General features: G+C 39.6%; 1 protein-coding gene across 7 annotated transcripts; it reads right to left on the bottom strand.

Moving 5' to 3' along the window:
* Positions 1-5,522: 5,522 nt before the first annotated feature.
* Positions 5,523-23,525, bottom strand: LOC116064563 (NACHT, LRR and PYD domains-containing protein 12-like). Of its 7 annotated transcripts, XM_036006539.1 has the most exons (19): positions 23,479-23,525; positions 22,886-23,032; positions 19,860-20,092; positions 17,899-19,756; positions 16,452-16,628; positions 16,107-16,280; positions 15,510-15,683; positions 13,410-13,583; positions 13,080-13,253; positions 12,571-12,741; positions 12,012-12,185; positions 10,655-10,695; positions 10,390-10,445; positions 10,172-10,218; positions 9,391-9,608; positions 7,470-7,735; positions 7,247-7,363; positions 6,686-6,827; positions 5,523-6,469 (listed from the first exon to the last, which is right to left on the bottom strand). In XM_036006539.1, the coding sequence occupies exons 2-19, from the start codon at positions 22,999-23,001 to the stop codon at positions 6,084-6,086; spliced, it is 4,698 nt and encodes a 1,565-aa protein (XP_035862432.1). In that variant the 5' UTR covers positions 23,002-23,032; positions 23,479-23,525; the 3' UTR covers positions 5,523-6,083. The 7 variants fall into 7 exon arrangements, 6 of the variants coding, with proteins under 6 accessions (XP_035862432.1, XP_035862434.1, XP_035862435.1 ...); XM_036006541.1 differs by lacking the exon at positions 23,479-23,525 and having other exon boundaries at positions 17,899-19,753; positions 22,886-23,107; XM_036006542.1 differs by lacking the exon at positions 23,479-23,525 and having other exon boundaries at positions 5,523-6,433; positions 22,886-23,106.
* Positions 23,526-23,723: the final 198 nt, after the last annotated feature.

Raw genomic sequence — 23,723 nt, 5'->3', positions numbered from 1 at the left:
GGGGGGGAGCTGGTGGGGAAGTGAAGGGTGAGAAGTGTCCAATAAAAAAAATTGTTCATTTTAAAATCACTCAGTAGTCCAGGCAACCTTAAAGCTGCATTGAATGATTGTTTTACCAGAAGGTGGCAGAAGGGTAACACTTTATAATAACCATCACTAATAAATGGTAAATTGATAGTTAATTAAACTTAAGTTAATGGTTATTTTACTGTGAACCACAACTAAATAATAATTAATAATGTTTACTAATTATTACAGTAGTTACAGTAGTAGTATAATTATATATAATATATAATACATATATAATGTTATTTTAATAGTTTGTTTTTGCTCACAACATAACATTTTTATGTATTATATTGAGTATTTGTTAATAATTAAGAAATGTATTTATTTATAAATATAAACCGTCAATAAACATTATTTGGATGGTTATAAAGTTGCATCTGATGAATATAATGTCTTGTTAATGGTTAATCATTTTTTTGTAAAGCATCATTAGGATAGATATTATCAGTGTACAAATAATCAAATAATCATCTCTTTTATAGATTGCCAAAAAAAGATTTAATGGGGCCAAATGAATGTTACTTGATGCTTTATAAACCATTTGTTAATCATTAACTTATTTTTATAAGCATTAGTTGCAACTTTACAATGGCCACATAATGTTTATAGATGGTTTACAAAACAATTATTAACCAGTGACAATGTATTAACTATCTAAATGTATAAACTTATTTTATATTACACTAATCTATTGATAAAATAGCATAAATTAGGTGATAACTATTTTTTTTATTACTAATAATTAGTAAACATTATTTAAATCAATAATTATCAATAATTTCATTGTTTGTTAACAGTAAAATAACTATAAAATAAAGTTTAAATAACTATCAATTTGCCATTTATTAGCGATGGTTATTATAAAGTGTTACCGGCAGAAGAACTCTCACTGTCTGAACATATTGTAACCATTACATCTCTACCTGACAAACATTTTATAGACTTGCTTATGTTGGGGATATTGTAGAGCATGCCGGTCATTATTGTGAATTAGAAGTGGGGCTGCACGATATGAGGAAAATATGCTTCATGCGATAACGTTGAATATTGAGATAGCGATATTACGTACGATAAATAGCTACAGATATTAAAGTGTACTCAGTTATGCATTTCTGCTGCTTTCAGTATTCTGCTAAAATACAACAAACTGCTTGTTGAATTTAAAATAAATTAAAGGAAATCATTTCCAACTTTCTTTTATTGAACAAATCGAACATTGAATTTAATCTAAAAGGTACCACTAAAAAAAGAAACATTTTAAATTGAAGTTTTCTACTCATATTTTCTTTCAACTAACACTAAAAATCTCTGAGTGTTTTTCGCAATATGTCGCATCCTTTTGCAATTTGTGTTTATTGCTCCAGTTGATATCACCATCACAATTAAAAAAAACACTATATTGTGCAGCCCTAATTAGACGCGGTCTTATACAGAGGTTACCCGCTGATAACGCCTGCATCCCGGTTGGGACGTTTAACTTCTCCGATAAAATAGGATGAGTGTTGCAAATTGTAAATTGTAATTTATTAATAGTATCAGTAGTATTATTGTAGTGCTGCTGCTGTCGCTGTTGCTGGAGTTCAGGGGATGTTTTGAAGGAGCTCTTTTCAGAGAATATCCTCACTTAACCTCACAGCGCAGCACAGCACAGCAAGCATTAATAAATGAAGGACAAAAGAAAGGGGAGGAAAGGAGGAAAACAAGAGAGGAGAAAGCTCAAAGACAAATCCACGAAATGAGAAACTGAGGGTCATAAGAGTTAAGAGAGACGAAGCCTCTGGTAGTGTCCCACTTCCAGCAGATCAATGGCTGCTGCCGTTTTTAAATATTTTAACTGGCTTTCCTTATTAATAGATCTAATGCTACTATTCCTGTGATCATTCATTCCCTTTTGCTAGGTTCCCTGTCTAACACTGTCACTTACACACTGAATATTACATAAGGATGACAGACGGCGGAAAAGGGAAACAGAGAAACTTGGTGCTCCACAGTTTTGTCCTTCTGCATTAAACATGCCGTGATTGTAAAGATAATATATTCTTTCAGGGCCCAAAGAGAGCCGTTGTCAGGGGTCCAGGATGTGTAGCTGCTGTGTGGAAGCTTGTTTCTCTGAAAACATGAAATATGCAGCGGCTGCTCTCCTGGGTTTGATTTGGATGTGTTAAATATAAACATGGTGTGAAACTCATCTCTTATAACATGCTCCCTGTCTGACATAAAGTGGTATTAACAAGCAGCAGTGACCCAGCAACAGCAACGTGATGCAAAACAGGCGCTCCTGATGCAGGTGGGCAATCAATGTCCACAAAAAACAGGCAATGTATTCCTAAAAATAAAATAAAAAGGCACTCTGTTTTGTTAAGGTACAAAAGTTCAGTCCAAACCAGTGGTGGAAGAACTTCTCAGATCCTTTACTTAAAGGTGCCATAGGTAGGATTGCGAAGATCCATGACTTAGCCAAAAGATTTGAACATCGACAACTTCTCAGTCCCTCCCCCCCTTTCTGCTTAAGCCCAAAACTGTCACCTAAGCCCCTCCCCCCACAAGGGAGAATGAATGCGTGTGCATGAGCAGTGATTGACATGCAGTTAGACACCCCCCCTGGCCCTGATTGGTGCATCTGGACAGGGAGCGGTGGATTTTTGCAAATCGCACTACAGGCTGTAGGTGGAGCCAGAGGAGCCAGATTTCCTTTTAAATTAAAACTTCATGTAGTTCTACTCGAATATAGGGTCAGTTTGAGTAAATATGACAGAAAGTTAGTTTTATAAGTCTTTTAGTACCTTTAAGTACAAGTAACAATACCACAGTGTAAAAATACTCAATTACAAGTAAAAGTCCTGCATTCGACTACTACTTCTACTAAAAGTACATAGGTTTTACCATAACAACGCAATCTCATTAAGGGGTGCGTACGATATCGTACGAAAATGTATGCACACCAATTTGTATGATATCCTACGCTATTAGGAGACCGCCGGCTGGTCACGAGACGCCGGCTACAGAGCTCTAAGAGCTTTCACTTGTATCAGCAGCCGTTGGTAACTGAGTTATGCCCCAGAAAAGGTGACTGTGAGCCGGGTACAAAGCTCCAGGAGGTTGCGGCAGTTGAGTTTAGCTGACAAAACATTATGCAGCGACGGCAGATAAGTTTAGGCCCTAAACCACTAGGAACATTTAGGAAAAGGTTGTGGGAACGAATACGCATTTTCTGGGTGAAAGACTTTTGTTTTCCCCAAGAAGCGAATTTGCCTCCCCGGCTTGAAAGCTCTGTGTTTTATGGCCCAAATGCGGTCCACAGCACTAATATGCCAGCAACAGTCAATGTGGTGCTTACAGTGATAAATATGTGAAATACATACAGTACAAATTAGAGTGATTTAGTTTTTGTAGGTATATGTACAAACCAAAAATGTTTTACTTGAAGTAGCAAAAGTAAAAGTACTCACTATGCAACATGGCTCGTTTCAGAGTGTTAACTTATGAAGCCTTCCAGGTCCTGGAAGATGATATTTTGTATCTTATGCATACAAGATAATCACTTGTTTGACAAGTTTTATGTGCAACAAAATAAGACATGTATTTTCCAGGACTTCTGGGGCTTATCTCATTTTCTTCTGGGTAATTTACAACTTTATCATTGCTATAAGTACATGATGACCTCATGTAACTCCCAGCAGAGCTTCACACAACTCCAACCTAAAGACTAATCATAACTTAAAACAGCTTTCATTCATAATAATGCATCATATTTCATGAGTTGATCATGTGTTTTGTGTGTAAAATTAAAGTAACACTACAATATGTCAACAATATTTCCCTGTGAGATGTAGTGGGGTAGAAGTTTAGGGGGAATTAATTGAAAAAAAAACTTATTTTAGACACTTAGAAAAAAACAATACATAACTGATACTGATCATTTTAAAAGAGGAAAACAAATTAATTCCTTTATGTTCCAATTTTCACACTCAAAATTAATCTTGTGCTGGGATTTTTTAAGATGTTTTCTCATTATTTTTGCACTCCGTTTAAGCTTTTTTAGTCTTTTTAATGTTTTTGTCCCTGTGGAATGTTTTTTTAATTCTACAACTGATTTCTAATCATCCCATTTATGAATATGAATCGCTTTAATAGTCAGATATCTAATATTTTCTGCATTGAGTTGAGTCACATCTTGACTTAAGTTTCAACCATCTTAATTCAAAACATTTACAGATTACAAAATATCACGCACAAACTTCATAAGAGTCAGAACAGCTGGTAAAATAACGGTGAATCTTACCTGGACTGACGATAACTCCACCTTTTCACAAAATCATCGTGCAGAGTACAATCCAATGCCAATGATCACATTATGACAAGAACAGAATAAAATAAAGAATAAAAGAATAAAGTCTCAGGACAGACAGACAGCAGGAGGAGGAAGCAGCTCGGCTCTCTGCTGCTCTCTGAGCGTCTTGGTGCAGGTTTAAAGTAGAGCAGTGGAAGGTATGAGAGGCGATCAATGACACCCAGGATGAGGAGGAGGAAGAGGAGGGTCTTTCACAGTCACAGCTATCACACACTATTCTCACGTTTTTCTTCTTTTTTTATGGATTTTTTTAATTTAACAGACACATCAACATCAACAACAGAAAAAAGAATATATGGATACACAAACAGTATATACACACATACACAACAGAAAAATCCCACCCCCAACCTACAAACAAACAGCAGACGCTGCAATGCACACATAGTTAATTGAAAGAATGATAGAAAAATATATAAATGTGATCACAAACAGTGGTGTAGTCTACGTGATATGCAGGTATACACAGTATACCCACTAAGAAAGCTCCAGGATTTCCATATACCCACTTAAAAATGTGCAATGACACGCAACAATATAATTTTGATATATTTTGAATTGTCATCTGTGTTTTTTTTCTTCGCATAGGCTAAATAAAGGTATTTCCACTGTAAATTGGTGCAAGAAAGTGTATTAGAATGCAGGAAATGAAGTCTTTGACGCTCAAAACTTCCCTGGGGGAGGACACCCAGACCCCCCACTATGATATGCCCCCCCCCACAAGGCCCATCCTGGCCCATATATATAGGCCCATACATATACAGTATTACTATTAGTAGTACAGTATACCCACTACAATACATTAGACTACACCACAGATCACAAAATACAACTCTACAAAAAATAAATCGCAAATTACATACAGATTAAACCAAACACAAGTTAGTCAAGAGTCTCTGCAGGAAGGAATGCAACGGTCTTCGAAGTCTCCAGAATTTGTGCAAACTATGATTGAGGTCATAAGTTTCTCCAGAGAGAAAAGAGCCAATATCTGTGATTACCCCAAACCAACCGTGGGGACCTTCGGAGCGGTGGTCCGTGGGGACCTTCGGAGCCGGACTTTTATGCAGTTGAGAGGGAGAACTTTTTTCAGATATTTTACTCAAGTAAAAGTAGCAATATCACAGACAGTGTAGAAATATTACAAGTAAAAGTCCTGCATTTAAAATCGTACTCAAGTAAAAAGTATTAACATCACAATGAATCATTCTCAATTGTTTTTCTTCCGATTTTCACATCTGCCTGATGCTGCAGCTGCATCTTCTATGTCCATCAGAGAAGTGACTCCATCTAGTGGCGGAAACAAAGAACAACACTCTGACCCTGACTCACATTTTGTCCTGCCCTCCCCTCTTCTCCTCCTATTCTCTCTTATTTAAGATTTCACCACATCGTCTTCAAATTGGGTGAATCCAGAATAAATTCCTGTAAATTAGTTTAGTTTAGTTTAGTTCAACAGATTTTCAGCTTTAAATTGCCCCCGTTTCAGGTTGTGGTTTCTGTTTGCTTTCTGTTCTTGTTTTGAAAGGAGATTGATTCGAACTGTTAATAATGTTACAGCAGCACATTAATGTACATGGCATAACACTCATATGTAACTAATGAGATGAACTTCTCAATCAAGGTTTACAATCATCCCACTCCACAGTTTCTTGCTTTTGCTTCATCTGAAGTTCAGCACTCTGAAAAGACATGGGTCCACCTGACAGAGAGCAGCGATCAGAACTGAGCTGGCTTTAGCTCCCTTTCTTCGCACCGTGTCGATCACGTCTCGTGCTTTGTCTTCTCTGGCTTTTGTTCTGACCGACTGCATTTCAGCGTCATTTATCACGTGACGCTCAAGAAGTTTATCCAGAAGCTGATTCAGAACAGGTTCAGTCACTCTGTTAAGAAACTGTATTCGAATTGAGAAGAGCTTCTCGTCAGCTGGGACGCCATCCACTGCTGGGACGCTGTCCACTACAGGGACGCTGTCCTCTGCTGGGACGCTGTCCACAACTGGGACACTGTCCTCTGCTGGGATGCTGTCCACTACTGGGACGCTGTCCTCTGCAAAAAAATACATTTATATTTATATTCATCAATATTCCCATACATTGATTTCTTTTCTATTAATGGCGCAATGATATGCTGCAAATTACATATAGCCTTAATAAAAAATGATATGAAATGGAGCAAATATGGAGGTCCCTGAATGTGCAAAAAAGCTTTACGTATCTGTTCTCTTCTTTTACTGAACTGCTTACATGAGGATGAAGTCTTTACCTTTCAGTAACACCTGACGTTTCCACACTTCTCTCCTCTCTTGGTCCTGGACCTTCAAAGTCACTTTCTCTGTGTCCGTAGTCAAAAAAACTTCAAATGTTGGATGGAAATTTGGTCCATACTTCAAGTGAAATGTTGCATGCTGAAAACCAGAAGCAACGTGTAATTTTCAAACCTGTTGTAAAAATGTTTATCTGATACTTTACTGATTGTGAATCTTCATGCATCCAAAAGTTATATTTATGATGATTGGAGACTGTCCTCCTTCAAAAAACGACCCCATAAGTTTTTGTTCAAGCTGCAAATGTGACTCATATTTGCATTTATAACAGGTAGTGGTGGCGCTATTTAGTGACCATAGTGAGGAGGCAGGTTGGGGTGGTGGACGAGTCAAACAGGACTCCTCACCCAGGGTTAAGTGTCCCATTTGAAAATGTATACACTGTATATATATATATATATATATATATATATATATATATATATATATCATATGGTGTGGAGGACTTGTTGGATGATTCTATTTATAAGCATTATAAGTGTATAAGTGACTTGACTCACCTCAGGCTGTATTGTGAAGCCCTCAGGTTCACAGTGGACACTGTAACTTTGACCAATGCCGAGATGACATTCAGATGACATCGTGAGGTATTCAGCACCTCGTTGTTTCTTTTCAACCTTCAGTAATAAGGACATTTTTATTAGTTTAGTTTATTCTCAGATAGGCAGCGCAATTTAATTATAGAGCACACTGATGGTGAGCACAAATGACGGATAGCTTTACCTCATCTAGAGGGACGTTGTCGGGCAGCAGAAATACATCGAGTACTTGATACCTTGCGCGTGGGGGCCGAAGGAACAGCAGAACTTGGCCCTCTATTGGCAGCATTAAGCTCACAAACCTTCTGACGAAATCCCAGACCAGGCCAAAGGCAGAGAGGTGAGGGACCTTCACAACCACATGAGTATCTGTAACCTCCAGCGGCTCCAAGATGCTCATTCCATCATCAGTGATGTGGACAACAGACAGCAGGCCATCAAAGAGCAACGCTGAAAGCAAAAGAGCCGTCAAACTTTTGAATTGTTTTTCAAAAACAGGTTAATCTGTACCTAATTAATTTCTTACCATTTGAGTTCAGAGTTTAAATGAATATATTGTCATTACCTCTGGAGCCACCCAATTCGACTCTAACCTTTACCTTTTTTTATTATTATTTTAGATAATAATTAGCCTTATCACAAGAGCAGCTGACCTGCGAGAGATGATCATAAGTAGGCCGGATACCTGGAGCCTCCATTGTCAGTTACCACAGCTAAGTGACAAAGTCATGCAGACTAGATAAGTGTGGTTGGATGGTAGAAGTGTGTTAAGATGGTGACAATCGAAGGGGTAGAACTACAGGGGATGTTCAGGACAGCTATAAATACCTTGGAATCCCTCAGGCAAATGGAAATCATGAGGAGGCCACAAGGAAGGCAGCCACAGCCCAGTACCTACACAGAGTAAGGCAGGCCCTGAAGAGTCAGCTGAATGGGAAGAACAAGGTCCGAGCCATGAACACCTACGCACTGCCAGTCATCAGATACCCCACTGGTATAATAACTTGGCTAAAGAAAGAGATAGAGGCCACTGATATCAAGACAACCAAGATACTCACAATGCATTGAGGGTTTCACCCCAAGTCCAGCACCCTGACACTACACTAAGCGAAGGTAGGTGGCCAAGGCCTAGTGAGCGTCAGAGCCCTTATCCAGGATGAAACAAGAAAAAGATCCAGGAGTACATCAGGAAGACGGCTCCAAGACATGACCTGCTAAGTGAATATCTCAGGCAGCAGAACCCCGATGACAAGGAGGCAGGGGGGAGAGGAGGAACCATCATGTTAGGAAAAGACCCTGCATTGCATGTACCACTGACATATACAGGAAGTGGCTGATATCGAGAAATCAAACAGTGGCTAGAAAAGGCTGCTCTGAAAGATAGCACAGAGTCACTAATCATGGCACTAGAAGAACATGCACTATGTATAAGATCAATAGAGGACGGGGTCTACCATACCGGACAGGACCCCAGGTGCAGGCTGTGTAAAGACATCCCTGAGAGAGACCAGCACATAACAGCGGGCCGTAAGATGTGGAGGAGGATTGAACCAATTACCTTCTCGCACAAGCTTGCTTCTTATTCTTTTTCTTTATTTACAAAGGACAACACACATTAATCAACATTTTTGGCCAGATGATTTTAGACCAGAGCAACAGGAAACAGCTTCTCTAACATATAATATACTGCCCAGAACCCTCAGGCCCCAGGCCTCTGGTAGAGGACCCGTAAATTACATTTAACCCGTTTAACATTGTATAATGTATCTGAGTTTTGCCTCCTACCATCTGGAAGGAGGTATACCTTCCGAAAACGTGCCCGGTCTAACAGATACCTGAGATCATTTGTACCATCAGCAGTTGGGTTTCTCAATAAACTATAGGTCATCTGCCATCCCTGCCCATTTCACAGCATATATTTGTCATCTTTTTAAGTGTAGTGTACATGTATATTTATGTTTTTATCTATTTACTATTTTAGGTTTTATGTGCTTTTTCTGTGCAAATGTTTATGTGTTGGCTACATGTTGTGAACCAAATTGCCCCTTGGGGACATTAAAGACATTTCAACTTCAACTTCAACTTCTATACAGCCATGTCCTTACCATCCTTTGTTTCACAGTGTGGAAGGTGGAGCTGAAGGACAGCAGCATCCTCAGAGCTCTTGATTTCAAACAGCGGCCCTGCAGCCTTCTTGCCAGCTGGTTGGAGGAGGCTCTGGTTCCACTGGACAATACTGTACAGCAGCTCCGCCTCCTGAGCCATAACGAACACCAGTCCAGTCAAATTGCACTGAAACACACCTGGACCAGGACACCTGAACCTGCAGGACACAGAAGGTACAATTTGATATAACAAGCATTTGTTGGCCTGTTAGTCAAATAATCTGTTTTTAACTGATTAGTGTTTATTCACAGCTCTGGGAAACTGATTGTTGTTTAAGGAGTGATAACTAATTTGATACAATTGTTCAAATTCATTTGTGTTCGCAGTACAACATTCAAGACCAATACATTGTGCCCTCTGCCCTCTTATGGTCACTTCTGGCTCAAAAAAAACAAATGCCAAACTCTCCAGTGGGTGATGCCACTAATTCTACTTGTATCATTATTTTACAGTCTATGGTTCTGACTATAAACAAACCGCTCCAGGGTTGTGTGGAGACAAACAAATACCACCCTCTCGAGGTGATCTTGAGTGACATATGCCCTAGTCTGACATTGCTGGAATAAAACCTGACACCCTACTCATCTCTCGCCTGATGTGTTATGAGTATTTGACCTACAGTGTTCAGCTTTGACTCATTCATCACAGACTTGTTTAGATTCACAACTTGATTAACCATGAAAAAAGTTGGAATAGTGTTTTGTCACTTTTTAGGGTTACCTGTATGAAGATTCAGTTGTGTGTTCAGGTGAGAAGGATAATGGAGCCTATAATTAAGAAATGCATAAAGTTATTTTAATAAAAATCAAGTTCAACTCAAGTTTAATGAACAAAAGCTGCAATTCCCCACCCTCTGTTCACTTTGTCCAAAATCATTACATTTTATTCAGTGGTGAAACCTCAGTAAATAAACTTCACACTGTACAAACCTCTCTTACCTTTTCGTTTTTCTCTGGCAGGTTTGTTTTCACATCAAGTTTCACATTGGAGTCATCTGACGGATGGAAGAAGTGAAAGAGAAGGAACAATTATGAAAACTTGATTTGGGGTAAGAAACATTAGCAGCCAAAAATGCGAATGTTTCCAAAAAGCTTTAAAAAAATGGAATTGAAAAATGTTTTTTATTGAACAACATGCTGATTTTCAGATAAGATTTGAATATACAATAGTTTGATAAATGGGGGACATTCTTTCAATACTCACATTTCTTGTGTGTCTTAGCTGTGATCAACTTGTCATTGATCCTGTAGAGATGAACACAACCCCAAATTTAAAAAAAAAAAAAAAGTTAAAAAGTTTTAGATATAGTTTAAAGGGGTGATAGAATGCAAAACCGATTTTACCTTGTCATAGTTGAATAACGACAGTTTGGTGGGTAAATAGGACATCCATAGAACCTCAAAATCCCATTGACACCTCTTTCTTCTGCAAATCTCACAATTTGAAAATGCCTCTGAAAACGGGTGACTCTGAACAAAGCTGAAAGTTGATGTCAACTTCTCAACTCCTCCTTATTTGGCTCTGCCTTCTATCTTTGTAACGCCCCAAAATTTACATAGGCCACTAACTGATCTGAGGTCAGTTAGTCTTCTAAATTTAGGTCGCGCAAATCTCAGAAATTTTATACATTGTTCTTCTGCTGTTGCATTACTAAATTCACTTCTGAGACTTTTTTATACGAGAAATCAAATATATAAAGCTCAAATATGGGCTGTTTTACAAAAATTGAAGGCTAATTGCAAATTTAGTACGACTGTTTCGGAGTTCAGGAGCTCCACAGTATGGCGTGACAGCGGCGCAGGGCCTCCCGGATCGCTGGCTTTTTGCCTGGACTGTCAGACCCCGCTGCATGCTGGCTGGAGCTCTCTCAGGAGATGCGGAATACTGGCCCAGAGAAAATGAGTAGATATCGGACAATTGAGCGGGACATGTGGATTTAAATCTGTGGCGCAGTGGACTCACAATGCGCGGTGCGCAGGAGCTGCCTACCGGCAGCGGTTAATTGCACATTAACTTTTTCAACATGGATCCTCAGGGAACGGTGTCGAAAGCATAGGTATGTTGGGACATGGGCACAGAGGGGAACGTGTATGAGTATGTGTGTGTCTTTGTGTGTGTGTGTGTGTGTGTGTGTGTGTGTGTGTGTGTGTGTGTGTGTGTGTGTGTGTGTGTGTGTGTGTGTGTGTGTGTGTGTCTGTGTGTGTGTGTGTGTGTGTGTGTGTGTGTGTGTGTGTGTGTGTGTGTGTGTGCTAAGCTCAACCAATCAGTGTGCAGCTCATCTAAATATTCATGAGCAGACCATATAAGACAGAAAAGTTCTCGTTTCAGTCCAGTCCCATTTAACAGGCTAGCATTAGGGCCAAAAAAACAGCAAAAGAGAAATTTTCAGCCCAACCAATGTTGCATACCCTATTAGGAGACCTTAAGGAACAGCGTGAAATACCTTATATAACCATTCTATCACCCCTTTAAGATTCTGACACGAGCCAATTGATCCAATGTGTGGAACTCATTAACCTCCCTAATACTGCTGAACCAGCATGGACTGAGTCTTACTGACCTCAAAGTCTCCAGTCTACAGTGTGGACTCTCCAAATGACAAGAGAGGAGCTCCACTCCTGAATCCAGAATGTTGTTAAGACTCAGGTCCAGCTCCCTCAGATGGGAGGGGTTGAACTTCAGTGCTGATGCCAGAGAAGCACAGCTGATCTCTGACAAACCGCAGCGACTCAATCTGAATAAAGAATGAATGATCATCATTATCAAATCTTCATAATATATTTTATTATTTGTGAAAAACACAATGAAATTAATGGAAACCAAAGAAATATTTCTTCTTCAGAAAGTAAACTTTATCAATTTAAAACAAATATGTTTAGATCTTCTGTATACAGATTTGACCATTTACCAACAATTATAAACATACATTTACTTTAACAACTAAGAGTCATCTTTTCTGATTGCAGAATTTAGTCAGCAGAATTTAGTACAAGGAAATATGAACAAAAATAAAGTGTAATCTTTATGGATGATGGAAGTTATGTTTGTAGATAAATTATGTTAAATTGTTAATTAAACACATTAGTCCTACAATAGTAACAGGTAGTCAGTAAACTGACCTCAGAGTCTTCAGTCTACATCTTGGACTCTGTAGAAAATCACAGAGCAGCTTTACTCCAGAATCCTGAAGCTTGTCACTCAGCTCCAACTCGCTCAGATGGGAGGGGTTTGACTTCAGAGCTGAGGCCAGAGAAGCACAGCTGATCTCTGACAAACTGCAGCCCCACAATCTGAATAAAGATGTAACTTTAGAAGACAATGTTTCTGTTTGAAATCATTTAATGATGAAAAATCTATTGTTTAAGATGTTTGGTGTAATATATATTTTACCAAGGAAAGCAATTTGTTTGTTTTGATCGCACCAAATCTCCTTACCTTGACTGTCCTTTAGGGGTCCTACAAGGCCCTTTTTTCTGGGACCAATTTTATTCACACTCTATATAAATGACTTACCTCATGTGTGTCAAAAAACAATATTACAATGTATGCAGATGATGCAGTAATTTGTCATGTGAAAAAACCCTCATATTATATAAATGTCAGCAAAGATGTAAAAATGGTGTCTGACCTCAGAATCTCCAGTCTACAGAGTGGACTCTTCAGAAAATCACACAGCAGCTTCACTCCTGAATCTTGCAGCTCGTTGTTACTCAGCTGCAGCTCTCTCAGATGGGAGGGGTTGGACTTCAGAGCTGAGGCCAGAGAAGAACAGCTAATCCCTGACAAACCGCAGCCCCTCAATCTGAACAAAGAGATACATTATGTAAATAAAAATCCATTTATTTAATAAGATGTGTTCATGTTTTAAATGTGTAGATGTAATGTTTGTACATAAATTAGGTCCAGTTGTTAATTAAACATGAGATGTACAGAAGTAACAGTGATGCAGTAAACTGACCTCAGAGTTTCAAGTCTACATTGTGGACTCTTCAGAAAATCACACAGCAGCTTCACTCCTAAATCCTGAAGGTTGTTATGACTCAGGTCCAAGTCTTTCAGATCGGAAGGGTTGGCCCTCAGAGCTGAGGCTAAAGAAGCACAGTTGATCTCCGACAAACTGCAGTTCCATAATCTAAATGAAGAACAAATACTTAAGAAGACAATGTTCCTGTTTAAAATCATTTGATGTTTAATCAGACCTGGCTAACTACCGCCTAATAAGCATTTTCACGGTTATATAAAAGTTCCCTGACTGAACATTTAAATAAAGACTACACCTATCTGCATCGATTGCAATTTGGATTCCATGACCACCATTCCACAGAATCATTCCTGTATTTTTTGGAAATGTTTACTGGAGTTCCTGTGTTGGTGCAATCTTTCTAGACGTAAAGAAGACATTTGACACAGGCAACCACCTGGTTCTTTCATCAAATTTGGCACGCTTTAATTTTTCTGAAGACGCTATCCTGTTGACGAAATCATATTAGGGCTGTCAAACGATTAATTTTTTTTAATTGCGAAGGTCTATAGTTAATCGCGATTAATCGCATATTTTATGACATGAATAAAATTCTATTATTTTGCATTTCAGAACAGTTTTTAAGTACATATTAACAATCAAAAGCAATTCTTACCAGTGTATCTTGATTGGGAATCAAATGAATGCAAAGAAAGTTACTTTATGAACTTGATTTTAAGATTTGTAATTATTTATACTGTAAACAAAAGAAAAATGTGTGAATCTGTCATTATTGCACAATTCCTCCAAATACATAACTAAAAAACTAAAAATCCCTATCCTTACTAGAGTCAATATAGTGTTTAGTAACTCCTAAATAATGTTGATTCCTCACTGACGTCCAGTGATCACCGGTTAATGAGACAGCGTTTGCAGCACCTTGCAGCAGTTCAGTGTGGCTGCTTTCTCTGTGTCATACAGGCTGTGTATCCGTGAAAACTACTGTCCACCTCGACGGCAACGAGACAGGTCAACTGTAGTACGTCTTTAAGTCCCGAGTCCTCTACGATGCTGACAGGTCTGTAGTTAGTTGCCACCTGTTTCGCAAGAGCTGTAGTAATTTTTTGGGATTTGGTTTCATCCACAGGTCGGCAAGTAGCATGCTAGCGTTAGCATCACGTTAACTGTACTACTATGCTTAGCTCTGTAGGTGGTAGCTCAAGCTTGACGTGCTTCGGTGATATTTTAATTTGGCTTTACACAATGTGCATATGGCTTTCGACTTGTCTACGAGCCGTCCGGTAGTTTTGGAAAATAAAAAGCTCCATTCAGAGTTATTGCTGCTGTCTTTCTCCGTCATGTCTGCAGCCTGCAACAGCAGGATGTGTTAGGAGGAAGTGGCAGCTTGATGATAAGTAACGGTGCTGCAAAGGGTCAAAATAGTAGCCTGTTAGGCATGACCCAAAGCCGAGTGAAGTGTAAAATAAATTAATAAATGCCGGCATGCGATTAATACGATTAAAAAAAATTAATCGCGTCGCCTCGGCCCTTAATCGCATCGTGAATAACGCGTTAATGCTGACATATATATATATATATATATATATATATATATATATATATATATTAAACAGAAAGCAATTTGTTTTTGTCGATTGCACCAAATCTTCATATACCTTGTCCTGTAGGGATCCCACAAGGCTCTATTCTGAGACCAAATATGTTTACTCTATATACTAATGACTTACCTGATGTGTGTCAAAAAATCAATATTCAAATGTGTGCAGATGATGCATAAATCATTACACTGGCAAAAGACAACCAAGAAGCCTCCTCAATTATTACATCTCCAATGTCCCATGTTCAGGACTGGCTTACTAAACATTGTCACCCCAAAAAATTGTGTATGATTTTTACAAAACACCAAGTAGAGGTGACACATTCCAATGTGTTCCTGAGAGGGGAGGAACTTGACATTGTAAAAGTGTTCAAGTATCTTGGGGTCACACTGGACTCTAAATTAAGCTTTAAAAGTCATTTGAAAAGGTGTCAAATTCATATTAATCTCAGAACAGAAGTAAAACATGGTGAACTGACCTCAAAGTTTCCAGTGTACAGTGTGGATTCTTCAGAAAATCACACAGCAGCTTCACTCCTGAATCCTGCAGCTTGTTGTTACTCAGCTGCAGCTCTCTAAGATGGGAGGGGTTGGACTTCAGAGCTGAGGCCAGAGAAGCACAGCTGATCTCTGACAAACTGCAGCCCCTCAATCTGAATAAAGAATAATGTAAATAAAAATCAATTTATTATCCTATCAGATGTGTTCCAGTCAGCTTTTCCCTAAAATGAGTAGAGTGACTTTATCATTCTGTTATTGCAGATAATATCAGCCTTTGATTATGTTATTTGTGAAAACACATTGAAATTAATGGAATCCAAAGACATATTTCTACTTTATCAATTTAAAACAAATATCAGTTCAGATGGTCTTCTGTATACAGATGTGGCCATTTAATACAAATTATAAACATACATTTACTTAAACTAATAGTCAACACTTAAAAAAATATAATAATGTTTAGGAAACAAACATATTTTGTGACTGCAAACTGAATTTAGTAGAAGAAAAAAGAAAACAATATAGAGAAAAATTACAATGTTATGCATGTAGTAACAAAGAGTCAGTAAACTGACCTCAGAGTCTCCAGTTTACAGTGTGGACTCTTAAGAAAATCACAGAGCAGCTCTACTCCTGAATCCTGCAACTGGTTGTCACTCAGATCCAGCTCTCTCAGATGGGAGGGATTGGACTTCAATGCTGAGGCCAGAGAAGCACAGCTGATCGCTGACAAACTGCAGTACCTCAATCTGAATAAAGAATAGATTATGTAAATAAGAATCCTTTTTTAAGAGGCATTTAGGTTTTAAATGTGTAAATGTAAATGAGTGTTAAATGCTCAACAACTTTAAAAAGACGCTCATTTGAATTGAATATATACAAACAAACAAAACTACATTAGCTACAGTCAGTGAACTGACCTCAGCGTCTCCAGTCTACAGTTTGGACTCTTCAGTCCATCAGACAAAAGCTTCACTCCTAAATCTTGCAGGTTCTTGTTGTAACTTAGGTCCAGTTCTTTCAGATGGGAGGGGTTGGACTTCAGAGCTGAGGCCACAACTTCACAGTGAGAATTTGAGAGGTAACAGCCAGTAAGTCTGTCATGACACAAATATTACAAAATATGTTATTATGAAAGAGGACACATTCAGCAAATCTTCCCTCACTGTGTTTGATGTGAAACTATAATTCTCAGCCCTCTCTCTCTCTCTCTCTCTCTCTCTCTCTCTGTCTGTCTCTCTCTCTCAGCAGATTCTAGCAGTTACATTTAGGCTTCCTTAATGTCTGCAGTCCACTGTCAGTCTGATCTGATTGTATGTCTGTCTACACAATGTTAGCATGAGGTCATCTTAATTAGAAAACATTTTTGAAGCTCAGTGAACAGTTACAGTTGAACAAAAATCTCTCTTTGCTGGCTACCTGCTGCTTTCAGGTTCACGTTCGTAAGTGAGAAAATTCAGTTGCCAAACGGAACAGAAATTAAATTACTACTACAATATTAGAGATAAGCAGAGACTCGGGGTCATTTGGCAGCAGAGACTAGAGGTCGCTGGGCAGCAGAGACTCAGGGTCGTTGGGCAGGCAGGCAGGGAAACAAACAAAAGCTATGATGAACTAACAAGGGACAAACGAAGTGGACTGATATATGTAGGAGGTCAGGGGACTGCAGGGCTGATGAGAAACGGGGAAAAGGTGTGCAGGCGGGAGGGAATTTTAGGTTAACAGGGCTGGCAAGAGAGTTTTAGGGCATCTGGGGGACGGTTTGAGGATGGCAGGTCTGGGGAGTAAGGAGTGTACTTGGCCAGGGGAAGTGATTACCAGACAAGCAGGGTGGGTGGAGGTGGACTGAATTACCCAGGAGGATGGCCTGAGGTAAGGACAGAGCATCTCAGGGAGTCACCGACGTAATTCGTCTGGAGGATGAAGGTGGTCATGAGACCTCTCTGGAAGGCAACCACGAAGAGGGGACTCCACTGGAGGACAGCCAGAGGACTTGAGACCAGGACTGGCAACCAGTGGAACCAGGAGAACAGGAGACAGCAGGGGCACATGTCCTGTTGACTGCCGTGGTACAGGAACTGTTGACCGGATAGCAACTGAGAAATTCACACTCTGTAGCCTCCTAGTAAACCTCCAGTAGGTGTTTAGCCAGGGCTGGATCCTCTTTATGCAGTGAGCGCATACAAACTCAATAAGCTCATCATCTGAGTCCATGGAGTAAATATATGGCGGGAGCATAGGGAGCTGGTGCAGTTCAATAATTTATTAAGAAAAAGACTTACCATATCAAGTATTTTAAAGTATATATTTAAAGAACTAAACTACTAATCTAAACAGATTCATAAAGTTAATCACATCTGGACTTACAGTGCCTTTCTGCAGTTCCTCACAGCTGTAATCAGTCTCCGTCGTCCCTCAAGTGATGTGTTGTACTTCTCCAGGTCCAACTCATCCAGAACCTCCTCTGACATCTGCAGCATGTAGGCCAGAGCTAAGCAGTGGATCTCTGAAAGTTCCTTCTCTGATCTGTTCCCTGACTTCAGGAATTCTTGGATCTCCTGATAGACTGAGTGGTCGTTCATCTCCGTCAGACAGTGGAAGATGTTGATGCTTCTGTCAGGAGAGATCTTGTCCATGTTAATCTTCTTCAGATTGTTGATGGATCTTTGGATCATTTCTGGACTGTTGTCTGTCCGACCCAGAAGACCTCCTAACAATCTCTGGTTGGACTCCAGAGAGAGGCCGTGGAGGAAGCGGACAAACAGGTCTAGGTGGCCATTTTTACTGTTCAGGGATTTCTCCATGGCTCTCCTCAGGAAAACATCCAGAGATAGGTTATCATTTTCATAACCATCACTGTCATTGTCACTCTCATAGTAGAGGTCATTCAGGGTTCGGTAATTATCCCTGTCTTCTCTCAGGAAGTCCTCCAGTACCTCTGTGTTCCTGTTGGTGTAACAGTGGTAGAAATAGACTGCAGCCAGAAACTCCTGAACGCTCAAATGGATGAAGCAGTAGACTGTTTTCTGGAAGATCACACTCTCTCTTTTGAAGATCTCTGTACAAATTCCTGAGTACACCGAGGCCTCTGTCACATCAAGACCACACCGCTCCAGGTCTTCTTGGTAGAACATGATGTTTCCTTTCTCCAGCTGTTCAAACGCAAGCCTCCCCATCTTCAGAAGAACTTCCCTGTCAGCCTCCGTCAGCTCCTGTGAACTCGTCTCATGTCCCTCATCATACTTCTGCTTCTTCCTCTTTGTCTGAACCAGTAGGAAGTGTGAGTACATGTCAGTCAGTGTTCTGGGCAGCTCTCCTCTCTGGTCGGTAGTCAACATGTGGTCCAGAACTGTAGCAGTGATCCAGCAGAAGACTGGGAGAAGACACATGATGTACAGGCTCCTGGATGTCTTGATGTGGGAAATGATTCTGCTGGACAGCTCTTCATCACTAATTCTCTTCCTGAAGTACTCTTCTTTCTGGGCGTCATTGAAGCCTTGTACTTCTGTTACCCTGTCAACACATGCAGGAGGGATCTGATTGGCTGCTGCAGGTCGGGAAGTTATCCAAACGAGAGCTGAGGAAAGCAGATTCCCCTCGATGAGGTTTGTTAAAAGCACGTTAACTGATGACTTCTCTGTGACATCAGACACAACCTCATTGTTAAGGAAATCCAGTAAAAGTCTGCTTTCATCCAGGCCGTCAAAGATGAAGAGAACTTTACAGCCAGCGAGTTGATCTGCTGTGAGCTTCTGTAATGCTGGATGGAAAACATGGATCAGCTCTAGAAGACTGTACTGCTCATCTTTGATCAAGTTCAGCTCCCTGAACGACAGCGGGATCACCAGGCTGATATCTTGGTTGTCCAAACCCTCTGCCCAGTCCAGACAGAACTTCTGCACTAAGAAGGTTTTTCCAACACCAGCGACACCGTTAGTCAGAACGACTCTGATGTGTTTCTGTTGGCCAGGTAAGGCTTTAAAGATGTCGCAGCACTTGATTGGAGTGTCATTGAAGGTTTCCATCTTGGAAGCTGTCTCAAGCTGCAATACCTCATGTTGGGTGTTAACGTTTTCACTCTGTCCCGCTTTGATGTAAAGCTCAGTGTAGATCCTGTTTAGGGGGGTTTCAGTTCCTGTTTTAATAGGTCCTTCAGTCACATGTTCAAATCTTGTCTTCAGACTGATTATATGTCCAACTGAAACTGCCTGCAGACCACGATCTGCTAATAGAGAAGACAAAATGTGAGATTTAAGAAAAAGGTTAGGTTTAATGCCTGTACTGTACAACACAACAAAATAAAAACATCAGCAGACAGACAGTTTTACTTGGTACAGTGCTGGTCTGACTAGCTGTCTGCAGTCCAGCTCTTGTTCTGGATCTTTTTCCACACTGGGGACAGGAGGAGTCTCCTGATGAAGCAGATTGTTCCCAGTATGAGGTGATGCACTCTCTGCAGAACCAGTGTCCACAGCTGGTAGAGACTGGATCCTTCAGGACGTCATGACACAAAGTACAGCGGGATGGCTGCTCCTCCATAGAAACATGACTTTTGTTCTCTCTGTTGAGATGAACACATTCTTTATAACACTTTACATTAGAGGTTACCAACCCCTCTCAATATACACTACCATTTGTCATATCTGATTATATTGGTGGTATTGTCTTCTTTCCTTCAAAGATAACTATTTGAACAAAAACATTTTAATTTAGACACCAAATGCAGTGTTTTAATAGGAGTCACAGCCCAAGAGGGCTAGGATCCCTATTGAAACCGCTCAGGTTTTGTCTGTGAAAGTAGCCACTGCAGCCTACACCGTACAAGTTTCAGGGGTGGTATAGAATGGTAACCTGACCTGAAAGAATCAGAACAACATCATTTTAGAAGGCATCACTGGAAACTGTTTGGAAAAGGACAGGCACTTCCAAAAAAATACCTGGCAGGTGATTGGATGAACCACCTGTCTATCACGTCGGCCATTTGTTGTTTTGAATGATCAGTCGCAGCTATCACACACACCTAAACCATGCCTGTAGCTGCCAATAGCTCCTCTCCGGACGCTGATTGGTGCTGTAAGCTGGTATTTCAGACCCACGCATTGGGTTGGAGCTAATAAAGTCCTGTCTTTATTTGGAGATTACTTACTGCTTTGCTCCCATCATAATTACTACGGCAATTAGAGGGCGCCAACAATATAAATGTAAATATGAGTCGTGCTGCTTGAATAAATGACCTATGGGGCAATATTCGGCAGAGGACAGTCTGGTTGTTACAGTCTGCATTATTGTGCATTTGATCCTAAGCCTCCAGTTTCTTTAACCAATGGCTGGTTCTTCTCTTCTCGTTCAGCTGTTGCTCAGAGGGATGTTTGTCTCTTTCTGCCCTTTCCGTTGTCAGTCTGGTTGAACTGCTGTACAGCGATTTGTTCTTCATTGTAGGAATATTTTAGTAAGAGTATGTGTGTATGTGCTAGTTGCAAAAGAGCTGTGTGCAGTCAAATTGATGAAATGGTGACCTCTTGATGCACAGAATGTTAAGCTTAAGTCATAAAACTAGTTTAGGCCTTATATGGCATAAAAGTTAATTGTTTACGAGAACAAGAAGTTGCACCAGACAGAGGACCCAACCCTGTGAGTGTGTGTGTGTGTGTGTGTGTGTGTGTGTGTGTGTGTGTGTATGTGGCAACAGAAGAATCTGCCCAGAGACAGGAGGACTACACACCATCAGGGGCCTGTGTCTTTTTCGCCAAAATTCCCTTTCTACACCATCTACAAAACTAAATAAACTCTATTTGTAAAGAGGACTTTCTACATGCTAAAGTAAAGAGCAATAAGACACATAGAGCAGTTAAGACATCTGATTGGACACAATCATCATGTACATATGACTCACTCTTCTATATTTTTATTCACTTTAGAATCCAATTGCATTTGATTTAAATGAATGCAAACACAGAACACCGTCTATGGGCTGTTCTGTGTTTCTTTACTGTCCTCTACTTACTGTATGTAATTATCAAAGAACAGTGTTGGGCAAGTTACTTCCAAAATGTAATACATTATAGATTACTAGTTACTGTCATTTGAGAGTAATTAGTTATATTACAATATTACTGTCTCTGAATTGTAATGCGTTACACTACTTTTACATTACTTTTGAGTTACTTTCACCAAAATAACAGGGGAAGTTTGATTTGGCAGCTAGCTTGTGAATTTCACCACCGGATCAATAAAGTCTCCTCTTTATCCACTTTAATACATCATAGATTATTCATATTTTGTATAATTAATATAAATATGCAAAGTAACTAAAGCTATACAAAATAGATAAGTAAAATGAAAATACTCAAAAGTATGGCATTGTTGTAAAATGTTTGTTTATAGCACTTCAATAAGAAATTCATGTTGTTTAGGTTAAAACACTCTAAAGGAAATGTTCAATTATAGTGTGATTAAAACTCACTATTAACATTATTTACAGTACTTGATTTACAGCTGATTTGTGAAAAGGTAGCCTACACAACCTTATTTAACAGTAATTTAGTACTTTACTGCGAACCGTCACAGGAAGTGCTTTTTATTTTGAAGTAGGCTACACGGAAGTTGTCTGTTGTGTAGCTACTCTTGCTAGCTTACTGAGATGCAACATGTCCGTCAGGCTCAAGTTGTCCACTTTCTTGTTTGTAAAACTGCAACATATTGAACAGTAAATGGTCACAGTAAAAGACAAGCGTTTTTGGTCGTTCGAAGCCATTCCACTACAGGCAGAGTTACTCTCCACGGCTGATAAAATGCAATGATATTTACGTGTAGCAAGCCTCAACATTAATTCCCGACATGTTTATATCTGTCAGCCGCTGATGTACCGTCACCTGTTGGGACATACATGCTGTCCGTACCGTCTCTGGTTCTGGTTCTGACCACGGGAACAGAAACAGGACAGCTCACTTCAACGCAGCGTAATAACTCCTGAAAATAATATCCATCTCGCAAATGTATCTGTCTCTGCAGTCATCTCAACCATCGAATACAGCGACAGGAAAATAATACGGCTTTTTTTTTTCCTGTGAAGAAATGTGTCGCGGTGTTGGTGAATTCTAAAAAAAAACCAATGCACCACTAAATGTTGCGTTAAAATGCGTTGTAACTCGCGTTACTGAGATTGTAACGAGTATATTACCGAAATTTAATTATCAATGCGTTATATTACTGCGTTACTGCAAAAAGGAATACATTACTGTAATTGCGTTACTTTTGTAACGCGTTACTCCCAACACTGTCAAAGAACAGTGGAGATTATCAGACAACAATAGAAACTGAGTCAGGTCAGTTTACAGTAGAAACAGTCTCTTACTTTGTGTCTGAGGGTCCAGGTTCATTACTGGAGTTTTGAGGATCATCTTCAGACTGCTCCCACTCCATAGAGGGACAGCTGCAGGATCTGTCCTGGTCTTCTTCTAAATCACTCATCTTCTCAAATTTGAGAAGTAAACCAGTAACACTGGACACAGAGAGAGAGAGAGAGAGACACACACACACACACACACACACACACACACGCACACACACACACACACACACACACACACACACACACACACACACACACACACAATAAAGTCTATTTTACTTTAGTTTATTCCAAACCATGTGTATTTCCTAGTTATTATAATGATAAACTTTGACTTTATTTGAAACAAATAAGTCAGACTTCACACTGTGGCTGTTCTCCATTTTGACTGTTGGTGTGTCACAAGTTAAGTAGCTGTATGGCTCAGAAACCAGGAAATTAAAAAAGGAAATAACATTTGAATTTGACGCCTTGGACTCGGGGATGGTGATTTTTATTATAAGTAAGGTATTTTTCAGACATACAGTAAAACAAACTCAACAATTAATCTGAAAAACATCAGCAGATTCATCAATAATGAGATTATTTACACTCACCCTCCCTTAGACGGCAGTCTGTCTTACTCCCTCCGCTCTGTCTAGTGTAAAATGGACTCACTTTATACTTTTATCAGTATTCCTTCGGGTTGGCACTTCCTCCTTTTACACCACAATCAGCTCTGTTGGCCATATGGGAACACCTACAGAGAAGAACTTTGCTCTCAAAGTTACACACAGTTTCAAGAATACTTTACAGGTAGACAGAAACAGATATGTTGGTGGAAAAAAATAGATAAGCATAT

The sequence above is a fragment of the Sander lucioperca genome, chromosome 10, assembly GCF_008315115.2.
Source record: "Sander lucioperca isolate FBNREF2018 chromosome 10, SLUC_FBN_1.2, whole genome shotgun sequence".
In the NCBI taxonomy this organism is placed as follows: domain Eukaryota; kingdom Metazoa; phylum Chordata; class Actinopteri; order Perciformes; family Percidae; genus Sander; species Sander lucioperca.
The sequence above is the reverse complement of the archived record's forward strand: the minus strand, read 5'-3'. Positions and strand labels throughout refer to the sequence as shown.